At 42.6% G+C, this 25,936-nt stretch overlaps 1 protein-coding gene across 2 annotated transcripts in view; it reads right to left on the reverse strand.

The window, feature by feature from the left end:
• Positions 1-25,936, reverse strand: part of LOC132835150 (misshapen-like kinase 1) — a 289,538-nt gene that overhangs the window by 63,542 nt on the left and 200,060 nt on the right. For both annotated transcript variants that reach the window (XM_060854484.1, XM_060854483.1), the window contains exons 14-16: positions 19,021-19,227; positions 2,968-3,147; positions 2,194-2,442 (exon numbers count right to left, since the gene is read on the reverse strand). In XM_060854484.1, the coding sequence (XP_060710467.1) occupies positions 2,194-2,442; positions 2,968-3,147; positions 19,021-19,227 (636 nt within the window). The remainder of the gene's footprint in view (positions 1-2,193; positions 2,443-2,967; positions 3,148-19,020; positions 19,228-25,936) is intronic.

The raw sequence follows: 25,936 nt of genomic DNA on the forward strand, positions 1-25,936 counted from the left end.
GGAGGTACATTCCACTGCCTGCGCTGCCATGACTGTACACTTTGTCTCCAAAACAAGAACACTAAGCCAATAACACTGAGTTGCTTACCTGTGGACTTTAAAGTTAGGTTAGAGGAGGAGGATGGGAGGGAGGCCCTACGAGGTAGGGCCTGGGGTCTAGAACACACCCACTCAAATACTAATCACTTACCTTCCCGACCAGCTCTCCGACCAATGGAAGGACAGCAGATTTCCTTTCCTCAAGGACATTCGTGAACCAGATGGGCTTTTAACAACAACCAGTGCTAGTTTCATAGTCATGATGACTGAAGCCAACTTTCAATATCAGATGTGTTTTATTAAAGTTAAATTCTTCCAACTGTTATGGTGGAATTTGAATCCGTGACCTCAGGATGTTAGCCTGGACTACTAGCTCAGTGACATTACCATCACACCGATGTCTCTCACAAATTACACATCAAAACATGCTCAAGGAACAGGAGGTGGTCATTAGGTCCATCTAGCCGATTCTTATTTTTCAATGACACCAAGACCTTAATTCTCTTCACCCAATTTACTTCTTCAATTCTTAACATATTTACCAAAAATCAATCTCCCATTATTTGGCTCAAAGATGAGAAGGATGGCTTGTGTGGGCGATAGAGAGGTCAGTGATGCTCTTTCGAAATTGGGGATTGGGATTGGGATTCTGTTCAGATATATCTGCAACCACCTGATGCCATGTAAGACCATGGCAGTGACTAATGAGACATAGCTGATGAAGCTTCATATCTGATCCTCCTTGTACCTGACCCGGGTATGCTCTGGGTACTACAAGATGGAAGAATAGATGTTAATCCCCCACCCTCATTATCTGAAATTCTCACGGGGGAATAAAATGCTGGGTGTTTGATTTATGTTTCAATTTATCACCAGAAAATGTCACAAAAGCTCTTCAAAAGCAGAACCAAATTGCGGTGTTTTGTAGCATCTCAAATTTACATACTGATGCATTATTGATCTTATTCACGCCTTGTCCCTTCACCTGAATGGTCCTAATAGAACTTTTTCTCAGTCTTCATGTACTAAAGTACTAATCCCCAATGATGCATATGGGCAAGGCAAGACCAAAAGTAGCTTTCAGACGAAAGGAGTTAAGGTTTTGACACGAGAGAGCAAATGTCAGAATCATCTCGCACTCCAGTATCATTTGGACGCCATGCGCTCTGCCCTACCTTTATTAAAAGATCCCGACTACACATTTATTCTAGAAACTTAAGTAAATTATACTATAATCACTTCCTCCTACCAGTGGCGGCACTTTAGGAGGGGGTACAACGACTAAATAACTTGCTTACACAGGCAATGTCCATTCTAAAACATGGACATCAGGATTATAATGGAAAGGTTTACAGAAAGCACCCACAGATGTAAAATGTAGATTGAAACCTGTGGTGCAATCAAACTTATCACATCAGTTGTTACTCAGGCATAGCAGGTTATAATCTCTCAATTTTTCATTTAAAAAAAAACTATGGTAGCCAAGAACAGTATAACCAGAAGACCAACCAAAAACATATGGCGCAAGCCTCCTGAGGGAAGGCATGCCATTGTAATAATAGCAGAAGGCATAATGCTTGCTGCATAGTTTTGGTCTCCTTACCTAAAGAAGAGTGCACATATTAAAGAGGGTTCACCAAGCTAATTCCTGGAGGACAAGGGATTATCCTATGAGAAATTTAAAAAACAGTAGACTTTCAATCTCTGGAGTTAAGAATGAGTGGTGATCTCATTCAAAAATACAAATTTTTGCAGGGCCTAACAGGGCGAATACAGGAAGGATGTCTCCCTTTGAACCAGGGGAGACCATTTCAGAATATCGCTAATGCATTTAAGATTGAAATGAGGAAAAATTGCAACATTCTGGGGTAGAGAATTCCAAAAATTCACCACTCTCTGGGAGCTGTGGAGAATTCATCATAATGGTCAAAACCTCAAGAGATTTCTGTACATTAATAAAATCAAGGGATAAAGGGAAAATTGAGCAAGTACAAGATCAGCCATGACCTGCATGAGAAAGCTGAGGGGGCCCCAAAGAGTTGAGTAACTTATTCCTGTTGTTATGTTCTTTTCCAGTTGCGACTGCTTTATCAGCATTTGTCTCTCCACTGCACTGCAAGGTCTTTCAGCTCCCTGTCTGTTTTGAACTTGTACCTTGGGAGGTGCCTCATCCTCCATCTTCACCCATGGCCCAGAGTCGTCCCTGTTGTTGGCACGGGGTGGGAGTACAGGAGTCTCTGAGGTCGGGTCAGAGTTCTGACGCAGCATCTCACCACGCTTCACTGGTGCAGGTTCCTGGGTTGGGAAGGCAGCGACATTCTTGGTCGGTTGGTCTTGAAGTGACTGAGACCGCGGCACCGGTGCTGACGACGGCTTCAGCGCAACAAGGTGCGCCACTTGAAACTGCAAAAAAGGCTCCAGTGAGAACTCAAAGGACACTGGAAGAGCAGAGGCCAATTTATAGTTGCTTTACAACTATTAATGCCCCACCACAAACTGACACAAATGCAGCAGTTGCTGCAAATCTGAAACAAATGCAAAGAAACAGAGGCAAGACTCAGCAGGTCAAACAGAGTCCAAGAGCTGAATCATTAAACATTTTTTCATTCCACTGATGCTGCCTACACTAATGAGCATTTCCAGCATAATTAAGTCAACTTCCTCTGTCACCTACATATTCAAAGATACATGGCAAATTACTGCAACTATTAATTTTTGTTGCATAAACCAGGCACCACAAGTACATGAGCCTCAGCTACTTAGAATCTATATTAATGACTTAACAAGGAAGTTGAGGGCATTTGCTCTTGATACAAAGTTAGAAGTGACAGGAAGTGCAAAAGCTGGAGAAGGATACGGACAGATTGGTGTGACTTGATAGACTGCTGCATTAGGACACGGAACGTTAACAGTATGATGGAGAACTACCTTTGACTGGGCTCCCTGCGGCTCCACAGGTCGATGCATGGGTGGTGTCTGAGAGTTTTGGGCAGCACTGCTGGGTACGGATTCTGTGAGTGACTGCAGCGATGGATCAGATATTGTCGTCCCCATCTTAGGCTTCGCACCAGGAGAGTTCTGTCTGTTCATTTTGGAGCGTTCTTCAACCTTCATGGACAGAGAGAAAAAGCAAGAGAGAAAGTGACAGAAAGAGAGACAAGTGAATCAATACCACAAATAAAATCAAGCAGATGACACAAGATCCTTTGTAACATTAATTCTAGGATCTGTTTATATGCAGAACAAACCCGTGGTAAAATGCATTACCATTCTTAACATTTTGCTTGCCCCAGGACAAGCAAGACATAATTACAATAAAAGTAATGCAAGATGGAGGATGGGAAAAATTGTGTGTCTGGAAGAGGGTTTTTTTTGAGAGATATTTTAGGCATTGGAGGGGAGTTCCTCGAATTCTAGGAGCAGCAAATCCTGTTTCATATGATGTTGCACTGTTTTGGAACTTTGGGGAAAAAAATGTCAAAACAACTGCACTTTTACAAGGGAGAAAGACAGACAAAAGTCAGCGACCACATGGTCAGTGAGGGAGAGAGAGAAACTTAAACTGCTAATTGACACAGCAGTGAATCTGCACAGTTACTGCCTTTGCTATTTGAGTTCACGTATCTCTGGATGTTGGATTGCATCTAGGAAAAATTAACAAACAGCGAAATTCACAGCCGACCTTGGAGTAACCTGTAAGGGAGAGCTCACAGCACAGGGATAGATAAATGCATAGTATTTAACATGTAACATTGCTTACATGTTAAGGGGGCGGCACGGTGGCACAGTGGTTAGCACTGCTGCTTCACAGCGCCAGGGACCTGGGTTCAATTCCCACCTCAGGCGACTGACTGTGTGGAGTTTGCACATTCTCCCCGTGTCTGCGTGGGTTTCCTCCGGGTGCTCCGGTTTCCTCCCACCGTCATAAAGATGTGCGGGTTAGGTGAATTGGCTATGCTAAATTGCCCGTAGTGTTAGGTAAGGGGTATGGGTGGGTTGCGCTTCGGCGGGTCGGTGTGGACTTGTTGGGCCGAAGGGCCTGTTTCCACACTGTAAATCTAATCTAATCTTAAGTCTGCAGTGGTGAGTCGGTTCTTTCTTGACTGTATGTTTTATTGAAATCTGTCTCTTGATTAAATTTTCAAAATATAACTAAGTTATCCTGGAGCACTTTTTTTGAGAGCAAAAAGACGGTGCTATTTTCTGGGTCTGTATATTGTGAAGGAGCAAAGATGGCCTTAGTCAATTGATATGATCTTTCTATCACATGTGGGAGTTTAGGGAGAGCTTCCATGTTTCTGATTATTATGTCTGCAGTAAGTGAATTTGGTTACAAATCCTATTGGATTGCACGGATCAGTTGCAGCAACAGTTAGAGGCAATGAGAAATTTACAAGAGCTAGGGGATATGATGGATGGCAGTTATATTAAGGGAGAAAGCAGCAGACACAGTCATGTAGATGAGTTAACTCCAGGAAAGATAGGAGGGGTAGGCAGATAGGGCAGCAGTCTTCTGTGGCAATCCTCATTTCAAGTATACGGTTTTGGAACACGTAGGAGATGATGGACTCTCAGGTGGATGCAGCATGAACAGCCAAGTTTCTGGTATCAAGACAGGCTCGAATGTAATGAGGGGTACATTGGGTTCCAAGCAATCAATTGTGATAGGGAACTCTCCAGTCAGAGGCACAGACAGACGTTTCCGTGGCCAGCAGCGAAAAATCAGAGTGGTGTGTTGCCTCCCTGGTGTCAGGATCAAGGATATCTCACAGAGGGTGCTGAATGTTCTCAAAAGGGGAGAGGGATCAGGGGGTCGTTGTATACATTGGAACCAAGGACACTGGAAGGCAAAAGGATAAGATCCTAAAGGGAGAATATAGAAAGATAGGCAGGAATTTAAAAAGGCCCTCAAGGGTAATAATATCTGTATTACTCCCGGTGCTACGAGCTAGAAAGGTTAGAGATAGGAGGATAGAGCAGATGAATACATGACTGAGGAGCTGGTGTATAGGAGAAGGATTCACATTTTTGGATCATTGGAATCTCTTCTGAGGTAGAAGTGACCTGTACAAGAAGGATTGATTGCACCTGAATTGCAAGGGAACTACCACCGGGCAGCATGGTGGCCGAGTGGTTAGAACTACTGCCTCCCAGCACCAGGGTCCCAGGTTCGATTCTGGGCTTGGGCGACTGTGTATGGAGTTTGCACATTCTCCCAGTGTCTGCGTGGGTTTCCTCCAGGTACTCCAGTTTCCTCCCACAGTCCAAACACGTGCAGGTCAGGTAAATTGCCCCTAGTGTTCGGTGCGTTAGTCAGAGGGAAATGGGTCTGGGTGGGTTACTCTTTGGAGGGTCGGTGTGGACTGGTTGGGCCAAAGGGCCTGTTTTCATACTGTAGGGAATCTAATCAAATCTACTATCCCTGCAGGGAGATTTGCTAGAGCTGCTCGGGACAATTTAAACTAGTAAAGTGGGGGAGTGGGGTATGTGTATGTGTGTGACCCAGGGAAATAGTGAGGAAAGAGATAAATCAGAGACTGGTACAGTCGGGAAAGGGAGCAAGTCAAACACCCAGGGCAGGAAAGAACAAAGCAGAGAATAAAGTAGGACCGACAAATTAAACTGCATTTACTGCAATGCAAGAGGTCTAACAGGGGAGGCAGATGATCTCAGGACATGGGACTGGGACATCATACCCATTACAAAAATGTGACTCAGGGATGGACAGGACTAGCAGCTTAATGTTTCAGGATAGAAATGCTACAGGAAGGATAAAAAGGGAGGCAAGAGAGGAGGGAGAGTGTCATTTTTGATAAGAGATAGCATTACTGCTGTACTTAGGGAGTATATACATCCAGGGAAGTTATTTGGATGGAACTGAGAAAAAAGAAAGAGATGATCTGCTTACTGGGATTGTATCATAGACCCCTCTAACACTTAGCAGGAAGTTGTGAGGCGGTCTCGATTGCCTGTGAGAATAATAAGATGATAACAGTAGGGGATTTTAACTTTCCAAACATAGACTGGGACTGCCTCAGTGTTAAGGGTTTAGATGCAGAGGAATTTGTTAAGTGTGTACAAGACAATTTTCTGATTCAGTATGTGGATGTTCCTATTAGAGAAGGTGCAAAACTTGACCTACTCTTGGGAAATAAGGCAGGTGACTAAGGTGAAAGTGGGGGAGCACTTTGGGGCCAACAACCATAATTCTATTAGTTTTAAAATAGTCATGGAAGAGGATAGACCAAACCTAAAAGTTGAAGTTCTAAATTAGAGGAAGCCCAATTTTGATAGTATTCAGCAAGAACTTTCAAAAGCTGATTGAGGGCAGAGGTTCGCAGGTAAAAGAACGGCTGAAAAATGGGAAGGCTTCAAAAATGAGATAACAAGAGCCCAGAGACAGTACATTCCTGTTTGGGTGAAAAGACAATCAATAGGCGTAGAGAATGCTGGATGATTAGTGAAATTGAGGTTTTGGCTAAGAAAAAGGACGAAGCATATGTCAGATGTAGATAGGATAGATCGAGGCAATCCCTGAAGAGTATAAAGGCAGCTGCAATATACTGAAGAGGGAAATCAGAAGGGCAAAAAGGGGACATGGCAAATAGGATTAAGGAGAATCCAAAAGGATTTTACAAATACATTAAAAAAGGTAACTTGGGATGGATAGAGCCCCTCAAAGATCAGCACGGCTGTCTATGTGTGGAGCCACAGGAGATGGGAGAGATACTAAACTACTATTTTGCATCAATATCTAGTGTGGAGAAGGACATGGATGATATAAAATGTGGGGAAATAAATGTTGACATCTTGAAAAATGTCCATATTACAGAGGTAGTGGTGCTGGATGTCTTGAAACACACAAAAGTGGATAAATCCCCAGGACCTGATCAGGTGTACTCTAGAACTCTGTGGGAAGCTAGCGAAGTGATTGTTGGGCCCCTTGCTGAGATATTTGGATCATCGATAGTCACAGGTGAGATGCCGAAAGACTGGAGGTCAGCTAACATGGCGCCACTGTTTAAGAAAGGTGATAAGGAAAAGCCAGGCAACTTTAGATCAGCGAGCCGGATATCAACGGTAGGCAAACTGCTGGAGGGAATCCTGAAGGAGAGGATGTACATGTATTTGGAAAGGCAAGGACTGATTAGCAATACTCAGCATGGCTCTGTGCGTGGGAAATAATGTCTCATGAACTTAACTGAGTTATTCAAAGGGGTAACAAAGGATTGGTAAGGGCAGAGTGGTCTAAATGGACTTCATTAAGGCATTCGACAAGATTCCTCACGAGAGACTGGTTCGCAAGGATAGATCTCATGGAATACAGGGAGAACTAGCCATTCGGATACAGAACTAGCTCAAAGGTAGAAGACAGAGGGTGGTGGTGGAGGGTTGTTTTTTAAACTGGAGGCCTGTGACCAGTGGAGTGCCACAAGGATCAGTGCTGGGTCCACTACTTTTCATCATTTATATATAAGATTTGGATGAGAACATAGGAGGTCTAGTTAGTGATGTTGCAGATGACACCAAAAATTGGAGGTATAATAGACAGTGAAGGAGGCTACCTCAGAGAACAACAGGATCTTGATCAGATGGGCCAATGGGCTGAGCAGTGGCAGATGGAGTTTAATTTAGATAAACAGCGTGCTCTCTTTTGAAACCTCCTGTGGAATCCATCTCCATCATTCTCCCAGGCAGTGTATTCCAAATCCTTACAACTCAGAATCAAGCAGCTTATTCTCATCTCACTGACGATCTTAAAATTGTGACTCCTAGTTACTGACATACAAACGAATGGGAATAGAATATCACTCTTTACCCTGTTAGAATTGTTCATAACTTTGAGCACCTCAATTAAGGTTACCTCTTAATTGATTGTTGTAAGAAGAATAAGCCTAATCTTTCCTTATATCTAAAATCATGCATTCCTGATATCATTCCAGTGACACTCCTTTGCACTTTCTCCAGGGCTTTAACAACCTTCCTTAAATAATTCATTTGCCCCAGTGTCTGCCAACTCGCCAATATTTCTCTGAAATCATTCAGCATCATCCACACAATTCACTATTCTCCCGAACTTAGCATCATCTGCAACTTTATAAATGTTGCCCTCAACACCAAACTCCAAATCATTTATATACATCAGTCAAAGCCGGGTACCAACATTGAACCCTGAGCACACCACTTGTCTCCAGTCTGAGAAATGCCCATCTGTACCTAGACTGTTTCCTTTTAGTCAACTTTTAATCCATACTGCCAAGGACACAGCAATCCCAAACATTTATAATTTGCTAGCCAATCTGCCACACTGTATCAAGTGCTTTCCAAAAGTCCAAATGTAAACCCATCTACAGCAATATCCTCATCCACGTCCTGGGCTACCTCATCAAAGAACTTAATTAAATCGATCAGACAAGACCTGCTTTGACAATACTAAACAGTCAATACGGCATTAATTTATTTTTCTCTAAGTGTATATATCCCTTATCCCAAATTATGGACTCCATATGTTTTCCCACCAAACCTCAATTATCTGAACATCAATTATCCAAATATTTGATTATCTAAAGGTGATCTAGAGGTCCTGTTAGAAATATTACATCAAAGAGGTGCTTTCAACACTGATCACACCTGTTGTTTACAATTATTAAAATCAAACTCGGCTTACTGAAATGCTGTCAAGAACAGTCCTGGACATTGGCGGGAGCCAGGGACCGTCTCCAAATGACTGACCTCCCACCCTCTCTCCCCACATTTTCCCTTGAGTTCTATACACAGGGGTGTACCTTAAACCCCTCTTTCCTCAGATAATCTCTGTAACATTGTCCTGTATAGGGCAAAGGTGAAACTTTAGAAAACGTTGCAGTGAAAAATTGTGTGTTGTGTGTATGAGCTATTTGAAGACTCACCCCCCACCACAAAAGGGCAGCAGCAGTCTTATTGTTGGTGTCCAACCTGGCTGCCATCTCCCCCCCAGGGTTTGTGTGCGGGCAGCATAGTTAGATGGGGGCAGGGGCGGGGTGAGGTCAGACATGGTGCAGAATGGACGGCGTTGGTGGTTGGAGTTGGAGGGGGGCACCCGGACAGGGGCGGCTTGGACGATGTTGGGAAAGTCAGACAGGGTTAGGGGTGCGTATGGGGGGGGGGGGGGGGGGGGGAGGGAGCCCCAGAGGTAGGGGTCCACGAGGGGTAGGGGCTCATGCGTGCAATGTGCTGCTGCCACATCTCCTGAACGGGGAGCAGACTTTAGCAAGTGCTCGCTACGTCAATCCCATTCAACTGGTGGGGGCGGCAGGTTTCAGCAATGCTGCAGGTCTCTTACATAGATACATGTCTCTCCGAAACAAACCCTGAGACAGAGAGAGAGGAAAAAGGAAAATTCACAAAACTCCGAGCCCCATTGAATCGATTAATTGAATGAACGGAACCAACAACATTAGAAGAGAAAAGGTTGAGATTCTGAAGGGAGATTAGAGAGAGTTAGGCAGGAATTTCAAAAAGGAGGTCCTCGAGAGTAGTAATATCTGGATTACTCCCGATGCTACGAGCTAGTGAGGGTGGGAATGGGAAAATAGAGCAGATGGCTGACGAGCTAGTGTGTGGAAGAAGGATTCACGTTTTTGAATCATTGGAATCTCTTTTGGGGTAGAAGTGACCTGTACAAGAAGGAGGGATTGCACCTGAATTGGAAGGGGACTAATGTACTGGCAGGGATTTTGCAAGAATCGCTCGGGAGGATTTAAACTAGTAAGGTTGGGGGGTGGCGGGGAGCCTAGGGAGATAGTGAGGAAAGAGATCAATCTGAGATTGGCACAGTTGAGAACAGAAGTGAGTCAAACAGTCAGGGCCGGCAGGAACAAGGCAGGACAAATAAATTAAATTGCATTTATTTCAATGCAAGGGGCCTAACAGGGAAGGCAGATGAACTCAGGGCATGGTTAGGAACATGGGACTGGGTTATCAGAAATTACAGAAACATGGTTCGGGGGATGGGCAGGACTGGCAGCTTAATGTTCCAGGATAAAATGCTACAGGAAGGATAGAAAGGCAGGTAAGAGAGGATGAGGAGTGGCATTTTTGATAAGGGATAGCATTACAGCTGTGCTGAGAGAGGATATTCCCGGAAATACATCCAGGGAAGTTATTTGGGTGGAACTGAGAAATAAGAAAGGGATGGTCACCTTATTGGGATTGTATTATAGACCCCCCTAATAGCCAGAGGGAAATTGAGAAACAAATTTGTAAGGAGATCTCAGCTATCTAAGAATAACAGGGTGATTATGATAGGGGATTTTAACTTTCCAAACATAGACTGGGACTGCCATAGTGTTTAGATGGAGAGGAATTTGTTAAGTGTGTAGAAGACAATTTTCTGATTCAGTATATGGATGTACCTACTAGAGAAGGTGCAAAACTTGACTTCGTCTTGGGAAATAAGGCAGGGCAGGTGACTGAGGTGTCAGTATGGGAGCATTTTGGGGCCAGCGATCATAATTCTATTAGATTTAAAATAGTGATGGAAAAGAATAGACCAGATCTAAAAGTTGAAGTTCTAAATTGGAGAAAGGCCAATTTTGACGATATTAGGCAGAACTATCGAAAGCTGATTGGGGGCAGATGTTCGCAGGTAAGGGTAAGGCTGGAAAATAGGAAGCCTTCAGAAATGAGATAACAAGAATCCAGAGAAAGTATATTCCTGTTAGGGTGAAAGAAAAGGCTAATAGGTATAAGGAATGCTGGATGACTAAACAAATTGAATGTTTGGTTAAGAAAACGAAGGAAGCATATGTAAGGTAGAGACAGGATAGACCGAGTGAATCTTCAGAAGAGTATAAAGGAAGTAGGAGTATACTTAAGAGGGAAATTAGGATGGTAAAAAGGGGACAATTAAGGTGAATCCAAAGGGATTTTACAAATACATTGAGGACAAAAAGAGTAACTAGGGAGATAATATGACCCCTCAAAGATCAGCAAGGCAGCCTTTGTGTGGAGCCATAGAAAATGGGGGAGATACTAAATGAATATTTTGCATCAGTATTTGCTGTGGAAAAGGATAAGAAAGATATAGACTATAGGGAAATAGATGGTGACACCTTGCAAAATGTCCATATTACAGAGGAGGAAGTGCTGAATGCCTTGAAATGCATAAAAGTGGATAAATCCCCAGGACCTGATCAGGTGTACCCTAGAACTCTGTGGGAAGCTAGGGAAGTGCTTACTGGGCCCCTTGCTGATTTATTTGTATCATCAATAGTCACAGGTGAGGTGCCGGAAGACTGGAGGTTTGGCTAACGTGGTGCCACTGTTAAGAAGGGTGCTCAGGACAAGCCAGGGAACTACAGACCGGTGAGCCTGACCTCGGTGGTGAGCAAGTTGTTGGAGAGAATCCTGAGGGACAGGATGTACAAGTATTTGGAAAGCAAGGACTGATTAGGGATAGTCAACATGGCTTTGTGTGGGGGAATCATGTCTCACAAACTTGATTGAGTTTTTTGAAGTAGTAACAAAGAGGATTAATGAGGGCAGAGCAGTAGATGTGATCTATATGGACTTCAGTAAGGCGTTTGACAAGGCTCCTCATGGGAGACTGATTAGCAAGGTTAGATCTCATGGAATACAGGGAGAACTACCATTTGGATACAGAACTGGCTCAAAGGTAGAAGACAGAGGGTGGTGGTGGAGGGTTGTTTTTCAGACTGGAGGCCTGTGACCAGTGGAGTGGCACAAGGATCGGTGCTGGGCCCTCTACTTTTTGTCATTTATATAAATGATTTGGATGCGAGCATAAGAGGTACAGTGAGTAAGTTTGCAGATGACACCAAAATTGGAGGTGTAGTGGACAGCTAAGAGGGTTACCTCAATACAACAGGATCATGAGCAGATGGGCCAATGGACTAAGAATCGGCAGATAGAGTTTATTTCAGATAAATGAAAAGGTGCTGCATTTTGGGAAAGCAAATCTTACCAGGACGTATACACTGAATGGTAAGGTCCTAGGAAGTTTTGCTGAACAAAGAGACCTTGGAGTGCAGGTTCATAGCTCCTTGAAAGTGGAGTTGCAGGTGGATAGAATAGCGAAGGAGGAGTTTGGTATGCTTTCCTTTATTGGTCAGAGTATTGAGTACAGGAGTTGGGAGGTCATGCTGCGGCTGTACAGGACATTGGTGAGGCCACTGTTGGAAAATTGCGTGCAATTCTGGTCTCCTTCCTATCGGAAAGATGTTGTGAAAGTTGAAAGGGTTCAGAAAAAATTTACAAGGATGTTGCTAGGGTTGGAGGATTTGAGCTATAGGGAGAGGCTGAACAGGCTGGGGCGGTTTTCCCTGGAGCATCGGAAGCTGAGGGATGACCTTATAGAAGATTACAAAATTTGAGGAGCATAGATAAGGTAAATTGACAAAGTCTTTCCCCTGAGGTTGGGGAGTCCAGAACTAGAGGGTGAGAGGGGAAAGATACAAAAAAAAGAGGGCAATTCTTTCAGACAGAGGGTGGAATGAGCTGCCAGAGGATGTGGTGGAGGCTGGTATAATTGCAACATTTAAAAGGCATTTGGATGGGTATATGAATAGGAAGGGTTTTGAGGGATATGGGCCGGGTTCTGGCAGGTGGGACTAGATTGGATTGGGATATCTGGTCAGCATGGACGGGTTGGACCGAAGGGTCTGTTTCCATGTTGTACATCTCTATGACTATGAATGAACAACTATCCGAATGAAATAGTGCCCGCCTATCTCATTCTGATAATCGAGGTCCCTCTGTATTGATATCAAGCTGACAGGTCTGTTGTTTCCTGGGTTACCCTTTGTCCCTTTCTTAAACAATATTGTCACATTGGTAATTCTCCAGTCTACTAAGACTAATCTTGCATTCAGGCCTGGAAAATTTCTGTCAACAGCTCCTCAATTTTCTTAGCAATCTAGGATGCACCACATGCAGACCTGGCGACTTCTCTACTGGAGAGTGCTGCCTGCTTTTGTAACAACTCTTCTTTATCTATCACTGCACTGCTCAATTGCTCAAAATCCACGTCCTCAATTAGGCCACTGTCCCCATCTTCTAATTTGGTAAAGACAGAAACAAATTATCCATTTAGTACCTCTGCCATACCCGCTGCTTCCATAAGCAGCTTAACCGCTTGTCCCTTATGGGTCTCACTCTATCCTTCATGAATATTTTACTATAAATATTTTTGAAGAACATTTTACAATTTGTTTTAGCACAGCCTGCCATCCTTTCCTCATGTTTCCTTATTCCAGGCTAAGCCTCTCTCCTGCATTTGAGATATTCTTCCTGATTTCTATAGGTATGGCAATAGCTATTGCAACCGATTTGTCTCCCTTTTAAAATTCTCATGTTTTTCATCCATTGTTTTATCCACCAAAACGCATTTACAATCAATGTGCTCCAGGTCAACTTTTAAACCCCTAAAATCTCCCCTTTTCCAGTCTGGGATCTTACGCATTAACTGATTCTTATCCTCTTCAAACTTAATATTGAACCTCAGGATATTACAATCACTATTTCCCAAATGGTCCCCCACTGTACCAAGGAGCAGATGGCAGACAATTTTGGAAAGGTGCAGAAGTAACAGTTGTTGTCATGGGTGACTTCAACTTCCCTAATTTTGATTAGAATCACCTTAATGCAAATAGTTTGGAAGGAGCAGATTTTGTTAGATGTGTCCAGGTGGAATTTCTAACTCAGTATGTAGACAGGTCAACCATAGCAAATATTGGATTTGGTGCTTGGCAACAAACCAGGTATAGTGTCAGATCTTTTGGTAGGAGAACAATTCGGTGATAGCATCACAACTCCAACATTTACTATAGTCATGGAGAGGGAGAGGAACAGATGGTATGGGAAAGTATTTAGTTGGGGTGGGGGATTTAAAATGCTTTCAGGCAGGAACTGGGGAGCATAAATTGGGAACAGATGTTTTCAGGGAAATGCACAGCAGAAACGTGGAGGTTGTTTAGGGAGCACTTGCTGCGAGTGCTGGATAGGTTTGTCTCACTGAGGCAAGAAAGGGATGTTAAGTTGAAGGCAACTTGGATGACCGGAGATGTGGAGAGCATGAAACAGGCTGATATGCTCAAATAGGTTGGTGTTGAGGAGGATGTTTTGGAAATTTTGAAAAACATGAGGATAGATAAGTCCCCTGGGCCAGATGAGATATTCCCAAGATTACTACAGGAAGCGAGGGAAGAGATTGCTGTGCCTCTGGCAATCATCTTTGCATCTCACTGTCAACTGGAGTAGTACCAGGTGAGTGAAAGGTGGCAAGTGTTATTCTCTTGTTCAAGAAAGGGATAACTCAGGGAATTATAGACCAGTCAGTCTTACATCAGTGGTGGGCAAATTATTGGAGTGGATTCTGACAGACAGGATTGATAATTATTTGGAAAACCATAGTTTGATTAGAGATAGTCAGCATAACTTTGAGGGGGACAGGTCATGCCTCAAACCTTATTGAATTCTTTGAGGATGTGACCAAACATATTGGTGAAGGTAGAGCAATGGACATGGCATATATGGATTTTAGCAAGGCATTTGATAAGGTTCCCCAGGGTAGGGTCATTCAGAAAGTTAGCAGGCATAGGATATTGGTAAACTTGCCTGTCTGGATACAGAATTAACTGGCACATAGAAGACAAAGGGTGGTGGTAGATGGAAAGTCTTCAGCCTGGAGCTTGGTGATGAGTGGTGTTCCACAGGGATCTGTTCTGGGACCTCTGCTCTTTGTGATTTTATAAATGACTTGGATGAGGAAGTGGAAGGGTGGGTTAGTAAGTTTGCTAATGACGCAAAGGTTGGAGGAGTTGTGGACAGTGTCATGAAGTTGAAGGTGTATCCTGTACCTTGAATAGAGTGTGCAAATGGTGTTCTGCAGTGAGTTGACAAGCACCCATCATCTGACTGGATGGCAGTCTCAGAGTATACCAGAAAAGTGAAAACATATAACATTTGGTTGTGAAATAGATACCTGAGTTGGTTGCTGTTTTGACAACAATTCAAATTTAACCAATTTAAATTATGCCCCTGGTTACTAAAACCTAATTGAGTTTGAATTTATTGTTTTGCCAACATCAAACCAATGAGACAATCCAGTGTTGGAGATGTAAAAAAAAGCAGGCATTTTCAAAATCAGACAGAGCAATTGCCATTGAGAGAGACACCCAAGTCATTGAAATACTCTCTATCAAAGGTACCTTTTCATATGAAACATCTTCATAGTAAAAAGCAAGATGACGGCACAAGGAGATCTTCAGCCGGAGAAAGAAAGACACCAAAGGCATTTTGAAATTAAGTTGATATAATTTTAACAAGTGTTTTATCGCAGTGTATCGTTATAGAGCTGGAGGCAGGCAATAAGCAGTTGAGAGAAAGTGGGGCTTAGAGTTGTAAACACTTGTTGTTTAACATTCACTTTTAAAGAATAAATTGATATTATTTTCTTTAAATAATGGAACATGGGAGTTTTCTATCAGTCATATTTTAACAGATTACGAGGCGAGACGAGTTTTTCTGTGTTTAGTTTAATTAACAGAAGGGTTCACCACTGTCATAACAATGGTGTGGAGGGCTGTTGTAGGTTGCAACAGGACATTGACCGGATGCAGAGCTGTGCCGAGAGGAGGCAGATGAAGTTCAACCTGGAAAAGTGTGAAGTGATTTAGTTTGAAAGGTCAAAGTTGAATACAGAGTTAAAGGCAGGATTCTTGGCAGTGTGGAGGAACAGAAGTATCATGGGGTCTACATCTACAGTTGCCACCCAAGTTGATTGGGTTGTTAAGAAGGCATATGTCATATTGGCTTTCATTAGCAGAGGGATTGAGTTTAAGAGCCATGAGGTTATGCTACATCTTTATAAAGCCCTGGTTAGACCACACTTGGAATACTGTCTTTAGTTCTGGTCACCTCATTATAGGCAAGATATGGAAGCTTTAGAGAGGGTGCAGAGGAGATTTACCAGGATGCTGCCTGGACTGGAGGGCAAGTCTAATGAAGAAAGGTTGAGGGAGCCGGGGTTTTTCTCAATGGAGTGAAGAAGGATGAGGTGACTTGATAGAGCTGCACAAGATGATGATGGGCATAGATGGAGTGAATAGCCAGAGACATTTTCCCAGGGCGAAAATGGCTATCACAAGGGGGCATAATTTTAAGGTGATTGGATGAAGTTTTGCAGATATGACAGAGGTAGGTTCTGTGGTAGGTGCATTGAATGCACTGCTAGCTGTGGTAGTGGAGTCACTAGGGACATTTAAACATCTCTTGAATACGCACATGGATGATAGTAAAATGACGGGGATGTAGGTTTGTTTGACCTTAGAGTAGGATAAAAGTTCGTCACAACATTAAGGGCCAAAGGGTCTTTACTGTGCGTATTATTCTATGTTCTTAGTGACAAGTAAAACTATATCATTTACAAAATACATTGCAAGAACTGTAACAAACACTACATTGGACAAACAGGCAGAAAACCAGCCACCAGGTACATGAATATCAACTAGCTACAAAAAGATATGATCCACTCTCACTAGTATCTTAACACACAGATGAGGAAGGACATCACTTCAACTGGGACAACACATTCACCCTAAGACGAGCCAAACCGAGACATGCATGAGAACTCCTAGAAGCATGGCATTCCAACTGGAACTCTATCAACAAACACATTGACTTGGATCCCATTTACCACCCCCTGAGAAAAAGAACAGGAAATTACATCATCACAGGTAATGATGCTATCAACCCAAGGAAACCGAAACACAAATAAAAAGTAGGCCATACCACAAGTGCTTCACCAAAGGCTCACTGATGACGTTACCTCGTATGGTAACGAAACGTTTGAAAACAAACCTTCCAGCTCAGCGAGCAAATTTACATCCAGAACTTCAACCTGAGCTACAAATCTCAAAATTTGCGAATACTATGAGGCTTTGGGTAAAGCGCAGGGAAGTGGACATGAGGAGATCAGATTAGCCATGGCCCTATTAAATAGTAGAGTAGGCTAAAGGGGCTGAATGGCCTACTCTTGTTACTATTTCTTATGGTCAGAAGATCCAGGCCAAAAGCAAGTATATGTATTTGATCACTGATTTGCCAAGATCTCAGTGAATGGCAAATCAAGCCCAAAGAATGAAATTCCTCATTTCCTGAGGTGAGAAGAGGAGAGTGTGCTATGTTAAATGAGAACAGACCCTACAGACCAAGGTTTCTAGGATGGGAGTTGTGTAATATATGGTGAAGCAGCTCCTATTGGTTGGGTTGAAAATAACTTCAACAGAAATCCCTGGTAAGGCGCCTCAGCCCATTAATCCCACTCTTTCCAGAGCATATATGCGACCTCCATTATTAATCTCTATAGCTCTGTCAAACAAGTTTCCCAACAATCTCACTTTTCATTGATATTGAACAATTCACTTTTGTTAACAGGATGACTGCCCCAGGACTAACACTCCCCTCACTACAACTCCATCACAAAAACTTGTCTATTAACATAAGGAGCTGAAAATGTGTTGCTGGAAAAGCGCAGCAGGTCAGGCAACATCCAAGGAACAGGAAATTCGACGTTTCGGGCATAAGCCCTTCATCAGGAATCATTCCTGATGAAGGGCTTATGCCCGAAACGTCGAATTTCCTGTTCCTTGGATGCTGCCTGACCTGTTCCGCTTTTCCAGCAACATATTTTCAGCTCTGATCTCCAGCATCTGCAGCCCTCACTTTCTCCTATTAACATAAGGATATGGGAAAAGGGGTTTTTGCTTCAATCTTTGAATGTTCTAAATATATTACAAAGTTCTATCCACACTGTTCAAGGTGACCTGAAGGAGCTGCTGAGGTAGATAGAGAACCAATAGTTGCCTGTGGAGTGCTGGACAAAAGGTCAGAGCTTTAAAAATCTGAGGTGGGCCCATGCAATGGTGATGCTTAAAGCAATTCCTGAAACAAAGTGAAATGGAAACCTGGACCTCTCTCCTCACAACGAATTATTGAGGCTGACAGGTCATCTGAATAAATCAAAACTAAGAGTGTAATAACCTTTGTCAGTTGAAGTGTATTAAGAGCTATGGAGCCAAGGCCAGTAGATGGAGTTACTGTACTGCTGAGCCATGGTTCAACTGAATGGAAGAACAAATTTGAGTAGCTAGATGGTCCTTCTCCTGTCTCTACGCAAATAGCAACCACACTTCAAATTATAGCTATCATTATTCTGAGAACCACAAAATCCAAGAGCTAAAGTATGCCATTTGGCCCACTGAGTCAGCTCTGCCATTCATTGAAATTGTGGCTGATCTGGTAATGCTCTACTTTGTTTCCCTCACTCTATAACCCTTGCTTTCCTTAATGTTTAAAAGCCTATCTCAGCTATGAACACTTTAATGGCCAAGCCTCGACAGCCCTCTGCAGGTAAAGAATTCCACAGCTTCCCAACCCACAGAGGAAATTCCTCATCTGTCCTAACTGGCCAAACCTTTACTCTGAGATTAATGTCTTCTGGTCCTAGACTCTCCGACAAGTGGAAACAACCTCTCAGCATTTACCCTAACAAGTGCCCTAACAACTTTAAATGCTTTAATGAAGTTGCCTTTCATTCTGCTGAACTGCAATGAGTACAAGTCTAATTTACCCAATCTCTCCTCAATTCCTCCATGCCAAGGATCAATCTCGTGAATCTCCTCTGGACTGCCTCCGATATTTTCCCTTGGATAAGTGGCCCAAAACCACTCACTGTTTTCTACGTGTGGTCTAACCAGTGCGTTCTATACTTTTACTAAGACTACCCGATCTTAAACTCCACTCCTCTTTGAATGAAAGCGATAATTTCATGTTCCTTCTTTATTAGCCACTGAGTTTTATGCATTCTAGTTGGATGTAACTTATGCATGAAGACTCCAATAATTTAATAAACGAACAACCAGCGTAATTTATCCTTCCAGTACTTGCTCTATAATGAGACGAGACTTTCCAATGAGTTACCTCCTTCGCCCAGGCTGGCTTGTCAGCTGGATTCACATTTTTATTGTAATAGTACAACTGCTTCTTTTCTTGGGGCTGCTGCTGCTGCTTTTGCAGCTGCTGTTGCTGCTGCTGCTGCAGTGACATGAGGAATGCATGCTCTTGCTGTAGTTGCCTCTGTAATCGCTCAGACTGCCGCTGTTCCTCCAGCTGCTTTCGTTTGTATTCCTGCAAGAAATGCAGAGGGAAACATGTCAGAACATCGGCCAGCTACTAGGTCTCACATTCAAAAGCAAAATGTAAAAGCTGGACGGGAATGCATGAAACCCAAGCAGAAACAAAGATGCGCACGTTAATGCAGTGAGCAATGACAGCACGCATTTCCTCAGCCCTAATGAGCAGCCGGGTTGCCCTTATCAGCACCTCCAGCATTTGCAATCTTGTAATGCTCTGTCACAATAATGCAAAGCCAACAGATGAAGATGCTCCAACATCAAATTGTTTTAAAACTTATACTTCGGGTGTACAACATTGCTGACAAAGCTGGCATTCACTGACTATTCTCTGCAGTGATGTTGGAACCTATTTCTTGACAGTCCATGTTACCAGCTAATTTTGGTTCTTTTGGGATACAAATAAGTGACTTGATAAGCCACGTCCAAGAGCACTTAAGTGTGGAACTAGAGTTGACAGTTTGGTCAGAACTCTAATTTGTTTGAGAGGAGAGTCACATATAGGCAAAGGTATAGCTGCCCATTAAACTTCCTTGAAGAATGGATTTGATTGAGCTTTTGTGACAATATTAATCATGGGGTAGCTGTTGAATTATCAGCGTTAGACTTTTACTTGGAGTAATGTACTCATAGCTTAAAAAATATTCAAATATCTAAGCTGCTGTGGTTGGATTCAAACACTTTTTTTGGATCCCCTAATACAATCAGTAAAACTATAACCAGTTAACACCGTTTGCCAATAGATTGTTTCTACAAACTGTGAGACCTTATCAAAAGAAAACAAGCTCTGCTTTTAACAAGGAGCTTCGGTTTATGCAAATCAAGAATCCAGTGCTTCCAGGAGTTATAACTATGATCAGAAACCAGGTATCACCACATGGATGAGACTCAGAACAGAGATGCCAATCTCCCACCACGAACCTCATACTGTGAAGCATTTTCTTTTCAATTCATCACATTTAAAATGCAAACAGCTGTTTCTCCACCACATGCACACTTCCTCAGCTTATTGGATCAGCAGGCAATTTTTGCTATTCCTATTCTATAAATATCACTAGGCATCAGGTTAAAATGGCCCAGGGAGATTTACACCCATGGAATTGGCCTGCCTACAAGTGGAAGAAAAATCTCATCTGTGGTGCAATATTTCAGAGTTACCAGCACTGGGCACTTAACATATGGAAAATCAAAAGGAGGGCACCAATGTCCTGGCTTCTTCAGCCACTCATACAAAATTATAACACCTAGCCGCAAAGAACATTTGGTCAGCTGACCAAAGTCTTAGGAATAGAAGTAGACCTTAAGGAGCATCCTGAAAGAGGAAATTGAGGGGGGGAGAAGAGGTGGAGTCATATGGAAAAATAGAGTGAAGGCATTCCAGAACTTGGGGTCTCGGGAACTGAAAATACTATGGTGAAGTGATTAAAATTTGGGATATGAAAAAAGCTAAAATCAGAGGTCAGTGATCTTGTACATTTGTATGGCTGAGAAGAGGCTGCAAAGGTTGAGATGGACAGGGCCTTGGAAGGATATGAAAACAAGAATGGGAATTTTAAAACGGAAGTGTTCTTCAACCTGGAGCCAATGAATGCCAGTGAGCACATGGGGTGATAGGGGAATAGGATATAGTGAACAGGTGTAGTTTATAGAAGTTAGAATGTGAGCAGTCAGTTGGGAGTGCAGCGGAAATGATTGATTCCTGAGATAGCTAAGGCACAAATCACAGTTTCAGCAACAATTTAAAAGGCATCTGGATGGGTATGTGAATAGGAAGGGTTTAGAGGGATATGGGTCAAATGATAGCAAATGGGACTAGATTTATTTAGGATATCTGGTTGGCATGGACGAGTTGGACGAAAGGATCTGTTTTCATGCTGTATATCTCAATGACTAAATGAACATTAAGACGACATTACAGAGGTAGGCACGGTTTGTCACAACGATGGCACAAATATGAGGTTTGGTAACAACTTTCAAGAATGAATTGCGTAAATACTGAAGGAGAGAAAGTTGCACATGCACAGGAGAAGGACGGGTAAATGGGAATGGATGGCTCTTTCAAGAATCCAGTTCAGACGTCATGGGCCTAATGGCCTCCGTCTGTGCAGGATTACTCATAGCACTTGTGTACCTGAGAGGGATAGAAGCAGAAATGACAAAATACCGTTTATGATAGACAATGGGACAATTTCATTGCTTCCATCCACTGTGTGAAAGATTGTTTATAGCCAACTTCAGTTTGTATCGCCTGTGAATTGCTGAACTGAGAACACCCCTGTCAAGCTACAGTACTTGACAGCCTAACCAAACACTCAGTGCAGCTGCACACAAAACCACTGCTGCATTTTGCTATGCAGTAAGCAAGCATTTCTAAAGCACCTTTAACATAACACAATGCTCCAAAATGCTTCAAAAGGAGTACTGCCAAACAAAACTTGATATTGAGCCACATAAAGAGTGCAATGCCATTTTAAACAGTGCTGAAGAAAAGGAGATACAAACCAAAAAAGCTGTGGATGCTGTAAATCAGAAACAAAAACAGAAATTGCTGGAAAAGTGTAGCAGCATCTGTGGAGAGAAATCAGAGTTAAGATTTCGGGTCCAGTGACCCTTCCTCAGAACAGTTCCAGCAATTTCTGCTTTTGTTCTTGAAAAATAGGAGAGAAGGGTTCAGGGGCGAAGTAGTTAGAGAAATTTCAGAGCTCAGATCCCAGCAGCAATGAAATTTGAGTTGTGCAGAATTGGAGGAATCCCAAAATTGGAAAGTTGCAGGCTAGAAGAGGCGACAGACAACAATGGTGGTGGAACAAGGCATGTTTACAAAGTAAAGTAAGGTTGAGACTCTGGAACTAGCAGATCAATTTAGTCAGGCTGTCTTACCTAATTCACACAGGTTCAATATTAGGTGCAATAGCATAGTCTTTTAACAAGATCACTTGAAGAACCTAATACGACAGCAGGAAACAGGATTTGACCTCCAAGATTAGTCAGTGAATTTACAATCTGTCTCCATAAAAGTTATTTGTGTTTCTCAGCAATAAATGTCAGGTCAGGTTTGATGAAATATATATAAACATTTTTTTTGTCATCAGGTCATCATGTATATATAAAATGAGCATGAAAGCTTTGGAATCAGTCGGTATGTCTAGATCTATTGTCAAAATGAAGCCATTCTGACCTTACAGAACTCACTGCTACATATTTATCTACTCACAGGATGAAGAAAATGTCCTTAATGGTTTCAGTTCATTTAGGGAATGTAGGGTTCACTGGCTATTTATTACTTGTTCCTCATTCCTCTCGAAAAGATAGTGCGGAGCTGTTTTCTAGAACCTCTACAACCCACTGGCGTCTGTGAACTCAATATCGCTAGGGACAGAGTTCCACGATTTTGACCCACCACTATTAACAGAACACCAATGGTGCACAGCTTCGAAGGAACTTGCAAGTAGTGGTGTTACTACGTATCAGTTACCTTGTCCTTATAGTTGGTAAGGGCTGTGGGTTTGATATCTAGTTTTGTTAATTTGTGCTGAAGCATTAATTTTATATAGAAAAAAATGGTCAAAATAAAGTCAGATAAAAGACAATAATGATGCTTTTACAATAAATATCTTCAACAGATGCTTGATGAACATGATCCAGCATTTACGAATATGTGCCAGTGATAGCTGATGTCTGAATATCAACATAGCATCACTGGCTAAGCAACTCCTCCTTCCCAGCTGTTATGGAGTTAACCAACCTGGACAAAACTTCCGCTGTGCTTGACTTTAGAATGTGGATGGAGTTGATACATATTGATTGTGTGATTAAAGGCAAACATTTACGCTGTAGCAGCGATGGATTTAACTTTCTTTTGCCCAGTATTCACCGAAATCAGTTAGTTTAGTGGACAAAAAACCAAGGATATGGAATTGTCCTGTCAACTCTCAGGGGTGGGTCAAGACTAAACTTACGAGTAACTGAATGATAAATTGACTAGTTCAAGTCACTGTAAGTACATTTCCTTTATTCTTGGAAGGACTGCATTACAGTAAAATATTTTTTTAAATACAGAAAGGTAGATAGAAACAGAAAAATAAACAAGTTTGCATCTTTTATTTATTTTTGTTACTGTTTCATGGGATGTGGGCACTCCTGAAAAACCTGGCATCAGTAGATCAGTCTATCCCTAACTACCTTCTGCTGTGGGCCTGGAGTCACATGTAGGCCTAAACAGGCCAAGGACAGCAATTCTCCTTGCCTGAAGCGCATTTGCAAACCAGATGAATTTTTACAATTAGCAGTGATTATGTGGTCACTGTTAGACATGATTTTAATTCCAGATTTGACTGTATTCAAACATCACCATTTGCTACGATGGGATTGAAACTTATGCCCACTGACATCATCACCATTGGGCCTCGAGTTCAAAGCCAGTGTTGCTCAGACACAGATAATACTTGCTCTCCAGGTTCTTTTAATGCTTCGTCTCAAATTTCAAATGTACACTACATGAAATGGGATGTACTCTTTTAGGAGTCGGAAGTAAGTTAGCATAGCATACAGTTCAAAAAAGCATTCCTCACATAAATCTTCAGCACTCAAAGTTGGGGAGGTGGGGGGAGGAGGTCAGGAAATATTGCATTTTTCATCACAAATCAGCATGCATTGATAGAATTCCAGAAAGGAGGCAGATCAACAATCATAAGCATGCTTGATCCAAATTCAATCCAGAGTCAAAGTGAATCCAGTGCCCCATCGAGGCAGCTTTGTTTCTCCCCATCTTCAGAACAATTCTCCACCTGAAAAGAATACTTCACCTTCTTTCAGTCTCCCAGTGCTGCCCACCTATACAGTGGATGAGGGCAACCCGCAAAAGCAAACTGCTCCCAGATCCCTGTCGTAGGTGCCCCACATCCAACAGTATGGAGGAAAGATGATAACAAACCCAAATCTTTTGCCCTCCCTCTGACCACATGGCTCCCAACAAGCCTACAGACAATTGGAAATCTAACACATGCGAGGAGAAACCGCATGCGGGAAATGAATGTCCGAACAATGCAGCAGAGATTTATCACGCTAAACCTGTTGCAGCATCATGCTGCCACCGAGAGGGCAAATATTCACTTCAGACTCATTCCAAATTCAGTCCATTTGCACTCCATGCCTCATGCAAATAGGTTGCTGATTTGGATTTAAACTGAACTAAAAAGATGAAATAAAAAATCCAGTGCAAACAGGGTTCATTGTGCACTGGTTACTAGGACAATCTGCAAGAGGCTACACAGACACATACAGAGGTATAGGGTAGAACACTGAAGGACTGGACTTCTACTGAGATGGAAATGGTTCAAAGGGGTCATTCAATATTTATTTTACAAGAGTACGTAAGAGTAATCCTGAGGTGGGCAGAGTGGAAAGGTAGGGAGGTGAGGAGGGGAGGGGTGGAGTGGGGGTGTTGGGCAGAAAGAATGTCCAAACCTGTATATACCTTGCCAGTTAGCATGTCGACAAAAGGACCTAACAATAAAAAAAATAAAAATCATTCTCAAACACATAAGAGGACATGATAAGCCCATTAACTTGCAACTTGTTTTTGTTGGAGTGATCACAACATGGAGGGATTGAGATTAGTTTGAGGACACGAGAAGCCAAGTTAACACCAAGGTCACTCAGCATCCCACCCACTTCAAAATGGTTACGAATGCCTGCACCAGCATGAGTGTACCTCCTCCTCACCTTCCAATACCACCCGAAGCCCAAAAATATTTATGGAACAAGAACTCATCTAAATCTGTTCCTTTTCATAAATTGCTTTGAGGTGTACCCAAAGACACGTATTAAACTGGGAAACATTCAGAATATTGCAACTCTCGATCTCAATGATCTGAGGTTATGACCACAGCCGTTTATAAATTGGAACTATATTTTCTGGGACAGTGGGTTGGGGGAAAAGGTTCAGATAGGTTAGAGATAAGGTGTTGGGTGGGGGAGGGAAGTAAGAGGAGAAAGGAGGAATCAGAAAGGAAAGCACCCTGGTTACTCCTGTGAAAATGTTGCATGACCCCTCTCCGGGTTAGGAGCAGACACCTTGGAATGATATGAGCGGATGAGGATTTGCAGCCTGCACCATTTACCAGAAGCAGAGCCTGTTCCTGCAGTAGCTGCTGTTGTAGAATCTCTAACTGCCTCTGCTCCTCCTCTAATTGATGTCTTATGTACTCCTGGAGACAGAGAACGCAAAATGAAGCACAGGTAAAGAAAAAGGAAACAAGTCAGAAAAAAAAAGTCACAAGTAGCACAACTCCTACTCCCAGATACAAAATAGCCAAGGTTCCTGAAGTAAAATTTGAAACAATAGAGTGTGAGAGAGAGAGAGAGTGAGTGTGTGTGTGTGTGTGTGTGTGTGTGTGTGCGCGCGCGCGTGCGTATGTGTGAGCGCATGTGTGCAAGCGTGCGTGTAGGAAGGGGCTGGAGCTTAACCCAACAGTTTTATTCATGCATTGAGAAATTGTTTCAGATATTTTCCACACAGCACATTATACATAATATTGGACAATGAGGGCACTCAAATGAATTTGCCACACCAAGAACTGAACAATGAAAATGGAGCTCAAGGCTCTACATCAAACAAAATCACACTCATTGTCTTAATGCCATGTTCTCCAGCATACAATTCACTGTCAAATTATGCAGAATGAAAAATCTTGAATATCTAG

The sequence above is a fragment of the Hemiscyllium ocellatum genome, chromosome 44 (assembly GCF_020745735.1).
Source record: "Hemiscyllium ocellatum isolate sHemOce1 chromosome 44, sHemOce1.pat.X.cur, whole genome shotgun sequence".
Classification (NCBI taxonomy): domain Eukaryota; kingdom Metazoa; phylum Chordata; class Chondrichthyes; order Orectolobiformes; family Hemiscylliidae; genus Hemiscyllium; species Hemiscyllium ocellatum.